The sequence below is a fragment of the Populus alba genome, chromosome 11 (genome assembly GCF_005239225.2).
Source record: "Populus alba chromosome 11, ASM523922v2, whole genome shotgun sequence".
NCBI classification, from domain to species: domain Eukaryota; kingdom Viridiplantae; phylum Streptophyta; class Magnoliopsida; order Malpighiales; family Salicaceae; genus Populus; species Populus alba.
The window spans coordinates 18,177,741-18,191,047 of record NC_133294.1 but is presented as its reverse complement, the minus strand read 5'-3'; the positions used below and the strand labels follow the sequence as shown (position 1 = coordinate 18,191,047).

The following is a 13,307-nucleotide window of genomic DNA, read 5'->3' as shown; positions in this document are numbered from 1 at the left end:
CCATTTAAACAAACGAAGCTGTTACGTTTGCTTATTAGGTCAAACTGAAGATCGAACTTATCCAGTAAGGTGGAGAGAGCCTAAATAAACTGACTTGTTAGATTTTTTACATCGACACTGTCAATGGTAAGTATGTTCCGAGACTTTGAGCATGTAGCCAGAAACTACTCTCCATCATCAATCTTTTACTTCGGTTAAACATGCACACACCATAAACAGTCCGGACCTAGTGACTTCTCCCAAGGCAATGGCAGCATCGACTGCCCAGCAGTGATCGGGTCTTTGCAGCCCTTGCCCTTCTTGATGCACAAGTCTTCTGTGCATTTTGACACGCCGGCAAGTAGAGACAAAAGCAGCTGGAAATCACAAATATATGAAGTTGTGAACATCACAGAATTGCAGTCACTTGAAAAAAACCTCTGCAATAAGATTTGGTCAGGGGGGGGGGGGCTCTTCTTGGATTCATGTTACACATTGCAAAAGACTTAACCATTGATTCAACTGGTGGCTCGGGATCAAACAATCATCCATCTATTACAACAAAGTGGGGAAAGGGAAGTACTGTATGGTCTTCAAGGAACAGGAGGAGCATTCTTGTGATATCTAGCAGAAGAGGGCATGCGCTGCAGGGCTCGTGGAAACTCTTGCTTTAGACGTTTATTTGGCATCCCTTGCGTTGGCCTAAAACATTATAAAAAATATAAAATAAGCACAAAAACATGCTCCCCGAAAATAAAATACAAAAGCGATGATAAGGAGACTACTCATTATTCAGTGATGATTTGGGAAGACAAGTAAAGCATGGAACTTTAAAGACAAAGCTGCAATGTCTACTGTTTATAAATGTCAACTTTCCTATTAGTTTTAAATTTTGTAGTGCAGAGCCATATCAGAAGTGAGCAACAAAAACCTTCATTCGTGCCAGGTGGTGGAGATTAATAGTGAATGGAATAGTGCCTGTTAAGATAAAGCATATTGAGGTAGCATACAGCTAATATTCAAATGAGAAGAATAAGCAATCACAAACCTAGGGGAACCCTGTCGTTTCTGTGTATATTGACCGAACGTTCTTCTTAGACTTCCAAGGGCCTTTTCAGCAGCCTGGGAAAAGAATGTTTGTGCGCTCAGCCAGATGAAATAAAGATATATAAATATTTAATAGAAAATATAAATTTTTGTCCCACAAAAGATGATTCTGAATATGAAACAATACATACCTGCATCTTAGCTTCATCCCATGTCGACCCAATCCCCTTCCCAAGAACCTGTCCATCAATTTCAACCTAAGGCAAGATATGAACAGATAAAAAAAAAAAGTTCAATGGAGCTGTGTTGGAAAATGATTGATAACTATAAGATCTGAAAGTCAAATGACAAGCAAAAGGGAAAAAAATGCTAGTTTCTTCCACTCAAACAAACCACGCAATTATTGATTGGCAGCTCAAACAAGAAATAACCCTTGCTGTTTCAGTTGGCTTAAACTCTCCAAACACATGTAGACCTTCTCAATAGCTAGAGCATCCTACTTCTTTTGTTCTTACATGCGAAAATATTAATTCATGACCAAGGGACAGCCACACAAACCAAATGTGCAAAATGAAGTCCAGGAAAACATAAAGCTTCAAAATGTCAACTCAAGGTGAATGGAATTATAGTTCTAAATTCTTTCTCATAAGGATTGTTACCCTATAAAATAGAGGACCCCTAATTCAGTCAGTTTCCTTGAGATGAGAAAAGGAATTCCGTAAAAACTCTGCAACTTTTTTGGCTTGAATTGTCAAGATCTTGTGAAAAAACTAAAGGGAAAAATATAAGTAAGAAGGAAAAGAAAATTTTAAAGGAAAAAAGTGTGTTCAAATACAAACCTGTGCATGTACTTCCTCTCCTGGAATTGAATTAGCTGAAAGTGGAGTCTGTGCCAAAAAATTTACTCCAAGTCCCTCCATCATGCACTGAGGACAATTAAATGCCAATCCATGACATATCAGTAATAAAAAAACATATTTAATAGCCATTGAAACATAGCAGAGTCATGCCTAACTCATTGGAACTTACAAATTCTTTGAGTGCAGTGACAGAACCCGATGATTTCTTAGAGCCTTCCAGCCTTGGATCCAGAAGCCTGGTTGGCTCTGAAGCAGCTGAATATGCTACTAGCTCATCTTTAGGCAATGGCTGATTTCCAAATAAATTCATATTACCCAGAAAACCATTGTTGTTTGCACTAGGATATCTACTTGAATCCCCGTGCATGGGCCCAGAATCAGGCTTCACACGCAACATATATATGCCTGCACAAACATTGTCATCAGCATCACTGAGCAGAGATGTTTGGACAAAAGGAATTTCCAGTGTCAAAGATATTGAAACATCATACTTTAAGAACATCACCCGTGCATAACAACGTATGAGACACATGACATGCTAAGTTAATATTAAAATGTGCATCATATGGCAGGTTTCAAGACATTTAGCACACTGGTATGCAACCAGCTCAACTTGGATTCTGATCAAGACCATAAGCTCAGAGCAGTCTTAAGCTTTAAAAACTGTATGACATTTAGCTCAGACTAGATTCCATGTTATACACATCATTTACAATACCAAGCACCAGATATTATAAACAACAAATTCCATGGAGAACTTAGCTGAGCAGCTGTATGACACTGGACAGGCACAACATTGACAATGCGCAATGACAAGCATGCTAATAATCAGAAGGCTGATTCAACTCATTGACTTTGCATGCTAACATGTAGTAAAAGAGATCTTACCAGCTAACTTCTTAATAGAACCCTCAGCTGCCTGACGTTGGGCTTCTCCTCTTGTTTTACCAGTTCCTTCACCAACCTTTTTCTCCTGCAAACCAAGCCTGCAAACAGTAAAAAAACAGAAAGGATAAGCAGCCATACCATTTCTCTATTAGCAAAAATCATGTCCTTCGTGGCCTTCTCTCCCTCCTATTTTTCTCATGTTTTTTAAGCAAAAGACACACAATGATATCAGTTAAGAACTAAAAGAACATATTGGATTTTTACAGTTTCATACAGCTACCTAATAAACTACATGGAGTTGGCAATCCTTTAATTTCCTCACTCTTCAGGGCATTAGGCGCACTGTATTCCATGTAAGGTGACTGTGCATCCTTTTCAGTATTAGAAAAGAGTTATTATTTGGATAAGCTAGGTAAGTAAAATGCAGTTACCGGGTTATAAAAAAATGCCATCATAGTTCTATCTTCCATTTGGTTATTTAAAATGACAGGAATGCAAACTATTTGATGTTTGCTTGGGTGCCAAATTACTTTTGTATGGATTTATCAGAGATCAGTATGCTAATTGTGTATCAATTTAAAATAGTCATGCCCAGAAATGCCTTCAAGTTCTTTCACAAGCTAGTAAATGTTGCGCAAGAGAAAAGGTTAAAATATACATGGATCATCCCACCATATAGACAAACTAAACACTGTATTCCATGAATTTAAGAAAATAAATTGCAACGCAGATCCCATATTTTAAAAAAGAAAGGATCAATTACTTCTGATTGAACATACACAAATTTCATATTACTGATAATAAAGCTACAATTTAAGTTTTAAGCCAGTGAGTTGAGAAAACCTCAATGGAGAACTGCAGATCTATGCTAGCAACCAAAGCAGGCCTGAATTCCACCTGTAGGTTTCCATTAAATTAAAATTGAGTGAGAAAAATGGAAGAAAAGAAAAGCTTAGATGGAACATAAAGGTTAAGGTGCATAAATTGTTCAGTCTAACTTACGCTCCAAAATATAATCTGTCCCCTTACCTTGGTTTCACACTTCATTGCAATTTCCTGCAAAACTTCAACTGGAGTTTCAGCAATTGTAAACGCTCGTTCAGATTCCAAGTCAAGGTCCCTGTTGCTGGATGATCTACTCAATGGAGTCTCCTCCACTTCAACAAAAACTCAAAATATGACTTTAGGTAACAAAATTAAGTTCATTGCACCAAGTAACTAAATCTATAAGGAAACAAACCAAAAACACCAAAAGCAATATTGCAAAAGTCATTGCAACTGTTGCAAAAGCTAACAAAGCTTACATGTCAAACAAATTAATATAGAAGATTCCTTCAAAAAAAAAAAAAAACACAGGAAATTCAAGCTAAGTGATAGCATCAGTCCAATCCTACTCTTGCTGATAGGCAACATGAGATTGATACTGTACACAATATGGTTCCATTTGCAAGAGAAGAAATATATCAACACTCACCTTGGAAAGAATGGTAATTGGGAGTTGAATGGTTTAGCCTCATCCGATCATTTCTATAAGGTGCCTGCAAATAAATGGTCGTGGAAGTTTGATATTCTTCATCAGTTACAGGTAAAAGAAGGCTAAAGTGGGACGCTGCAAAGGAAAGTTACCTCTTTTGGCAGTCTTTGATTCTCATGAATCATCCTATCAGATGGAATATTACTCTCAGCCTTAGGAAAAAAGGATGGATGATGGGTTTGATGCTTTTCAATATTCATTGGATCTGAATCTAGAGGAAATTCTCTGGGTGTTCGGTTAAGTTGCCTTGGGGTCATCTCTTCCTCCACTGGAACCCAGCTTCCACGAGATTGCACATGTGCAGCTGACACTGGTGCTGAAGGTCTTGCAGGAAATGGGGATTCACTTGGTGCATTGTCTCTTGAATCTTGCCCATGTTGTAATATGAGAAGCCGCCTCCTTGTATCAGGATCTAATTCAGATTCAGGTACTTCACCTTCTTCTCGAGCAGGAGAACTCTGCAAGCTTGGTTCTGGATGAACACCTTGGCCTAACTGTTTAACTAATGGAGCCACCTGAGGGAACTGTGTGTTGGGAAATGGCATCATTGATGTTTGTGATGCTGGCACTGGCTGTTGTGATACCAGCATTGATGGTTGTGATGCTGGAATCAAGCTTGAAGAAGATGCCACTGCGTATTGGAGAGACTGAAGAAGCCTTGGATCTAAGCTGCTGACTGTTGAAGGAAGTGATGAGGGGATTGTTGAAGAAGCTGAAACTGCTTCCTGGAATTTTGGGGAAAAAATACAGCATAGAAAGAAACCCAATTCAACTTGAATGCACACATAGACAACCCACATTCACCTCAGAAAGATCAGGAAATATAAAACAAATGTTTTCCATATCACAACTTCAGCACTCCCATAGGCCTTTGTAAACCAAATGAACATGTACTTTTTTGTCTGAACTTGCAGTTTTCCAAACAAACATGCATCATCAATATACACACAGGTCTAAATACCTTTAGCCGTCTTTCAAACCTCAGCATCTGCTGTGCTGTCAAAAGAAGGTGGATCTCGGTTTCCATTTGCAGCAGAAGCATCATCCTGAATGCCATAAGAAATTTAATTATGAACAGGAAAAAATAAGAGCATTAAATCTGCTAGGTGATCATAAAATTGTGTATATTCATAGCAGAGTGTAACAACACATTCTGACATCATGACTTCAAATGCAAAGAAAGTTGCCATTACTAACCTCCGAAACTAAGTAGTTGCTCACATCAGGAGGAGAAGGAATATTACTGGTATCATCTTCATATGCAACCTCAGGTATCTTCTGCAGAAGACCCTCATCAAATTCTCTGCAGTCATATTCCAAGGTTATGCTATGCCCAAACAATATCACAAGCATAAACAAAATTGATGCAAAATTAATTGGTAACACAAGTAGAATGATGAAATATATAGGAGTGCCCAAGTAAATAAATGCCCTTCAGATTTTGTATTCTTACTTGAAGAAACCACCTCTAACATTGCAAGCAACATTTCTCGCAACGCACAAGATTGGAACAGCATTATTTGCCTATGACACGAAGACATATGATGAGTGGGTGCTACTACAACATGGAAAAAAGTGCATAAGCATGTGTTGTGTGGGCATGGGTGTTTTGAGTGAGTAGTGTGTGCAAGCATTATTGCAATGTTGAAGTTTACACCAAGCAAAGTGCATATAATTTATACTTCAGCTTGAGGAGCATAATAAGGAGCAAAAGCAGAACCACGTGCACACGGGATTGAATCCTTCTCATCCCACACGTTCATGCGGTCATCAATCACAAGTGCCATCTTAGGATGGCATATTCCATCTTGAAAGACATTGAATAATGACTTTCTTGAACCTGTAATTACATACACAAATAAAATAAGCATTAGTATAAATGAGCATGCTTGCTCATGCATTTGTAAAGACTTTCAACAGTGAGCAAAAAAGTCGTATTAACAAACTACATCTGACTCCATAACCAGCTAAAAGAGTAGAAGCCATCTGCAAGCTGGATGCCACATACCAGAGCTGACACACACAATCCGATCTAGCAATTCATTTGAGTTTATCAAGTTTGATTCTGGATCCAAAAGCCTCCACATTTCTAAAGCATAATCTCTTTCAGCCATTGTGCAAACATAAACCTCAAAGCGCTTGCGCCCTCTTGCAGTCAAGTAGCTTCTAAGATCCTCCCAGGCAGGTCTCAACCTCACAAGCACACTTGTATCACGAATCTACATAATTATAAAACAAAAATCCTTTTATTCTCGGACCAAAATTAATGCACATGTTCAGCAGAAACTAAATATTATCAAACATTGTTGAGCATGTAGTAGCCTATCAATTCCTGATACAAATTCCAAAAAAAATCTAAATTCATTGTTGTAGCAAATAAAGATCATTACATATCTACCAAATGGCGAATAGGAACTATACAAATGATAACTTTTCGAGGCAGTGACATGGTTTGAAAAAACAGCAGTACAGAGAACATCAAAAAACAAGGTTGCAGCTTGTCTCACTCTAGAATCCATGAAGTACACACCTGTGGATTGATGCGAGTAAAAATTATATTCTTCTCTGGCAACCGTATCAATGGGCGAACCAAAGGTTGATGGTTGTCAGACACGGCCGGAACGACCTCAAGCTGTGTTTTGATCACCTTTCCATTTTCAATAACCTGATCATTTTCCAAGTATTGCCTCAAAATGATCTTGTCATCCTGATACCTCTTGATCTCTGAAATAATAGCAAGAATTCGCTGTTGGTCCACCTCGGTGCTTATTTTCTTCTGCAAAAGCTTCAATTTTATCTTCAAATGAGCGCATTGTATTTGCAACTATGAGAGTTTCATCAAGATCAAATACAATGCCAAGGCATCTGAGGTTCAGCATGACAAGACAAGAGTCATAAAGTCCTGATGCAACATTGAATCCCCAGAAACATGGATGCTTTCTTTCATTACTCCTGGAGGGCATTGCAACCAAATGGAGCTCCTCACCTCCCAGATGCATTACTGCAGTCTGAAAAAAATTACATCGCCATCAATATCCAAAAAGAAAGAAGAGCATGAAAAAAGAAGAAAAGGAATTCAACATAAATCTGCTGATGCACATGAACATGAACAATGAGAAGGAAGAACAAGCGTAGTGAACAAAAGAAAGCTTTCAATACAATAAAACAACATGAACAAATTACCAGAAGTCATGTTTCGTATAATCATAAAGGTGCAATTCGTATTAAGGCCAGATCATAACAACCCAGGTTTCTTCTCAAACTAACAACAAGACCAATGTCAGAAAAACCATTCGTGCATAATCATTAATTTTTTATTCTACATCAACAATCAATAAACCCTTGACAAAATGAGACAAAGCCAGCAAAAAAAGCCTCCTCTTAGTTTCTGTTCAAGTCCCTCAGCCATAAAACGAGAATAAGAGAGCAATATTGCAGAGTAACCATCCAAAATTCCAGGCTTCTATTCACTCAATATTCAATTTCAGCAAAACCCCAAAGCTGCTTCCTATAGAAGCAAATATTCAACTCCATATGAAGCAGCTATATCAGTAACACATGATTCTCATGATAAAATTAGTTCTATCTTTAGCATTAAGATCCCATGACAGCACATATTATTCACTTTCAAATTCCATTAAAGCACATCTTCACTTCAATTGTTCATAACAATTTACTGGGAAAAATATAGCTAGTTCAGGCAGTTCTCATGATATCATGGCAAAATTGTCAAGAAATTCAGCTCATAATCATCTGGGTCAAATTAATTACTTAATAAAGTTCACAAATTTGCCACAAACTTGAGGTTCATTCACCGAAAACTGTCTGAGAAAAATCAATTGGGTTCTGGGTCCTTGTTCAAAGCTGTCCAGAGTCCCGTGTACAACAAACCCAGTTAACTGGGTTATAAAATTTGAAACTTCATCTGGTTTTATCCAATGATTTCGATCAAATCCTTTAATGGGCTTCCTTTAAATTGATTATTAAGTTCATTATTATTAATTAGCTATACCTTGTTTTCTTGGATACAGGAGGAGTGCAAAAGGCGAAGCGGCGATTCTTGTTGAGAGGAGATCTTTGTTGATGATGATGCTGTTGACTCTTCCATTTTGAAGCAAACACCAATAGATGTAATTGTATGAAGCACTGCAAGTGGTGGACATCTCTCACTAGCTTGTGAGAAGTGGCTAATTCTGATTCCCTTCACTATCTCATCAATTACGCTCTTCCTCTTGTTCTCTTCTTCTTGCTGTTGTTCTTGTGCATATATTTCAACTTCTCCCAGTAACTCCTCTCCTTTATACACCACTGATTTATACATCCTTTTCCACAAAACCCCCCAAAAAATATTCCAATCTTTGCTTCAAAGTTTCAAGCTTTTGTTTCGAAGTCCATCAAAGATCATAAATTTCCATGAAAGAAAGTCATTATATGATCTGAATCCGATTTCTTTGAAATTGCAACAGGAAAAAGATCTCGAGGGAAAATAGGAACAAAATTAAGGGAACTTTTTTGTTGTTTTTGGTCAGATTTTTAAGATGAACACAGATAGATCTGTAAATTGATGATGATGATCCAAAAATCAAAACACTAGAAAGTTCCTTCGATGATGATATTGATTGATAAAATTACCAGTCTAAAAGTCAAGGTGGAGCTAGCTAGGGTTTGTTTTCTCTTTAGTTGAAGATGGTGAAGTCTGCAGAGAAAAGGGAGAGAAACCCTAGATCCAGATAGGGAAAGGTCAAGAATAGCACTCCAAGCGTTGTGGTTTGGTTTAGTCCGATAAGAAATTATATTATTACGCCCCCAAATAAAAATATAAGGAAAACACAAGTTAACATGAAGTAGGACTCTACGTTGGGTGGGTGTTTCTATTCTAATTTCTTGTTTTTTTTTCTCTTTTCTTTTTTGTGGTTGTGAGAAATCCCAAAAAATAAAAATAAAATTGCACACGAAATTTTTGAATTTTTCTTCGATTTGTTTTGGGGACCTTTCTTTTACTAATTTACTTTAAAGCAAAGTATAAAAAAAATAAAATTAGTTGTTTATAGCTTGATTTGAGACTTTGTGAGTTGAAATTTTTAAATTTGAAATTATTTAAAAAAAATTGATTTTAATTTTAAATAAAATTCAATTTATAAAAAATATGCAAAAATAAATAAGGGATGCCCTCTTAGGCTCCGTTTGTTTGCAGGAAAGTGGTTTCCTTTTGGAAAGTGAATTCCGGGGAAAGTGAATTCCAGGAAAGTATTTTTTGATGTTTGGTAGTGTTATGAAAAAATGAACTGGAAAACACTTTCCAGTGTTTGGTTGTGTTATAGAAAATGAACTGTAAAATAATTTATTAATGAATTAATTTTTTTTCAAGTTTATCTAATATATAAAATATTTAATCACTTACAATAAAAAAAAATGAAATCTAAAAAGTATAATGATGAATTTTTTTTATTATATCCTATATTCATACATAGTTTATTTTATAAAATATAACTATATATATATATATATATATATATATATCATATCATATTATAGAGAAATAAGCTTGTGAAATATTTTTACGTAAAACCTATTAATATTTTTTTTCAATTTTAAAAGCTTAAAATAATTTTTTTTTTCATATGAAGAAAGCCAAATTAGTTTATGGTAAGAGTTATATATTTGGGTTTTTTTTTTTTGGTATAAAGAATTTTTTAAAAGATAAATACATACAAAAATATTTTTATGGGTTTTTTGGATAAATATTTTTTTTGTACGGGTAAAGGCAATTATCTCTTTAATATCCCTTTAATATATATCAAATAAACATCAAGATATAAATATAAATATCTAACATCAAACATAGTCATGCATAAATATTAAGTTTCGATGTCATATACATAAATATTAGTTCAAATTACAAACATAAACATACTAGACCGAATTAAACAAGTAAACATACTCGTTAAATAACAAACATAGTCTGAACCCAAATTTTAAACATAGTTAAACCATATTAGCAAGCAGGCCTGTAGCAGTGTCGGTTCACAAAATTTTGAACCCAAATTTTCCTCAAATTAGCATTTTTTGCCATAAATGCTTTTGCCAACATCTCATTTTGGACCAAATGATCAAATGCATCCCCAAGAGTGATCTCATCAAAGCCTTCAATTTTCATCACTTCCGTATACAGCTCATTAACATCAAGTTGATTTTTGCTGAGACTTTGAATTGCAAATGCTACATTTCCAATCTGTTTAGACAACTTTTCAATACCATCATCTTCATACATGCGATTTCTCTTCCTATGTTGCCTCTTTTGTGTACTAGAGGAAGATGTTTCTTTTCCCTTATAACTTTCTTCATATTCACCTTCATTTTCAATTGAAATTGATTGCTCTTCAGTGTTCTCTTCCAAGTTCACATCAGCATATGATTTCGCATAATTTCTGATTGCCATGTCTTTTCCAACAACAATTGCCATTGCCTCGTACATATCAAGTTTTTTGTTGAGAAACTTGTCATGATTGGGATGTGCCTGTTCATAAAGTTTAGAATATGCAATTTTTTAGTTCATTGTATAACATTTTAGAAACAAAAGTAAATATAAAAATTACAAAGAGTATAATATTTATCATACCTTTACTTCTTCATCATATACATCTTTCGAAACTGTAATCATCTTCAAACAATCATCCCAGCCAAAGCCACTTTTATTTTTAAGTTTGGTTATTATTCCCCATTTTTTTTTCACAGTCTTGAGATGATTTTCCACATGCTTAGGCTCGCATTGGACGTTGAACTTTTGACTGATTTCTGTAGCCACCTTAACAAAAGATTCTGATTTAATTTAAAGGTAGAAGAAGGTTTGCTTCCTTTAAGTGCCTCCTCAGCTAATATCTCAAGCAACATGTGAGACATAGGCTTAGACCATGTGAAGTGCTTGCCCTTGCATTTTTCATTTTGCGTGGAACTCATTTCTACAAAAAAGAAATTACAAATTTATACAAAATAAAATCATACAACATTTAGATTTAATAAATTTCATATAAAAACTACAATTAATAATTAAAAGAGAAATTATAATAAAATCAATATCTACTCCAAATACATAACAAAGATAATACAAACTTAAGCAACACATAATAAAAACAAACACATAATTAACACTCAATTAATTGTTTCTTTGAGTGTTATAGTCATTCCACATGGTTGATGCAATCATTTCTCTTTTTGTTATCCACTCCCTATTCTCTTCCTTTTCCTCCCGTTGACTTAAGTTGATTGTTCGTCTACTTGGTTCATTATCCGAACATATTTCTTTCATAATAAAGTCATAAGGATCAACCCCCATTATATGATTATGAATAATACAACATGCAAGCATAACATCTACTTGTGTTTCATAGGACCAAAAAGATTTTCCATCAATTGATCTAAAACGACTCTTCAAAATACCAAACCCTCGCTCAATAGCGGTTCTTAATGAAGAGTGTCGAAGATTAAATAGCTCCTTTTCATTTTCTGGTGCACGTTCTGTAAACTCGTTCAAGTGATATCGAACTCCACGAAAAGGAGAAATGATTCCTTTTCGAATACCGTAACCAGCATCACCAAGATAATATTTCCCTACAAATTAAAAAAAATAAAACCTATTACTATCTTTATCTAATAAGACATTTTATATGTTTATTGCATATAATACATACTTTATTATATACCTTCTGGAATTTTTAGACCATTAGATCTTGATAATGCATCACCTAAAACCCGTGAATCATGGGCACTTCCTTCCCAGCCAGCTAAAACATATATAAACTTCAAATCAAAAGTTATAGCTGCTAAAACATTTTGTGTTGTTCCTTCTTTTCGTCCTCGAAACTTTCCTTGAATCTCAACAGGAACATTTGCAGGAACATGGGTACCATCAATTGCTCCCACACAATCCTATATAAACATGAAAAAATAATTTATAACCTTTTCTTCTGAATGTAATTAATTAATTCATAAAAATGTTGGTATTGTTTTCATACCTTAAAATAAGGATAGAATCTTCTATTATTCATTATATCAGCTGGAACTGTATCCTCCGGATCTTTAATAAGGTGTTTGTATAACTTTAGAATTGCTTTTAAAACAATTCTAAAATAACGATGGATAATTTCAACAGACCTATAGTATACACCACTAATAACCTGAAATCTTTGGTTTTGGCCTACAATTTGTAAGAACACAATTACTTGCTTCCTAATAGACACATTTTGAGTTGATCGTAAAAGGTTATGACTTGTGAGAACATCACACAATCTATATAATACAACAGGTTTCATACGAATTTGTTCAACGCAATGTCGATTACCTCGATTCAAAATGCTGTCAATATAGAATTCTCGTTGAGCAATTGCATTTATACGTGGTTCTCTTGGTATATAAATTCTATTTCTTTCTTCTTCAATAATAGCTACCCCTGTAGCTATCACAGTTACAGCCGCTCCCATGCATGCTGCATTAATTATCTTACTATCCATAACATGAAAGTGTAGTTTTCTGATAATAAAACCTAAAAATGTAGGGAAATAAATATTAAAAGAAGCATATAAAATACTTACACAATCAATACAATAAATTATGCTCAAAGAAGCTGACAATATACAATTCATAAATTCACAATGATCAATAAGATCAATCATTTTAATTCTTAAAAATAATGTCATCATCAAATAATTAAATAAACATAAGTTTCGAAAATCACCTTGTATGCGGTAACACAACACACAATCGAGTTCAGAGCTAGGTTCAATTCTATTCAATTTTGATTTGTTAGTTATAACCATAGAGATTATTGAGTTAAACATATAATTTATAACTGAAATTATAAATATAGTATAATTAGTTCTCACAAATTCCCTCATTCTCCTCTAATTCCCTAGTTCATTCGGTTTCTCAAATTCCCATTCATTCGGTTTCTCTCATTCCCTGCAAGAAGAAAACGGAAAATCTCAAGGTTCTCTCTCATTTAT

The 13,307-nt window shown here is 34.9% G+C and overlaps 1 protein-coding gene and 1 pseudogene across 1 annotated transcript; both read right to left on the bottom strand.

The window, feature by feature from the left end:
• Positions 1-467: 467 nt before the first annotated feature.
• On the bottom strand, positions 468-9,103 carry LOC118031314 (RNA polymerase II C-terminal domain phosphatase-like 1; annotated as a pseudogene).
• Positions 9,104-10,303: 1,200 nt separating this feature from the next.
• Positions 10,304-12,785, bottom strand: LOC140956095 (uncharacterized). The gene is made up of 5 exons (XM_073412288.1): positions 12,647-12,785; positions 12,009-12,089; positions 11,746-11,916; positions 10,928-11,127; positions 10,304-10,825 (listed from the first exon to the last, which is right to left on the bottom strand). Exons 1-5 carry the CDS (start codon positions 12,783-12,785, stop codon positions 10,304-10,306), a joined length of 1,113 nt encoding a protein of 370 aa, XP_073268389.1.
• Positions 12,786-13,307: the final 522 nt, after the last annotated feature.

Bases quoted from the DNA above. Each gene is read 5' to 3' on its own strand.
- LOC140956095 (XM_073412288.1), bottom strand. From the start codon at position 12,785: ATGGGAGCGGCTGTAACTGTGATAGCTACAGGGGTAGCTATTATTGAA. The intron at 11,917-12,008 runs GTATATAATAAA...TTTAATTTGTAG, and splicing joins TGGTCTAAAAATTCCAGAAG to GGAAATATTATCTTGGTGAT. The intron at 11,128-11,745 runs GTATTTTGAAGA...AAATTAAATCAG, and splicing joins CGCTATTGAGCGAGGGTTTG to AATCTTTTGTTAAGGTGGCT.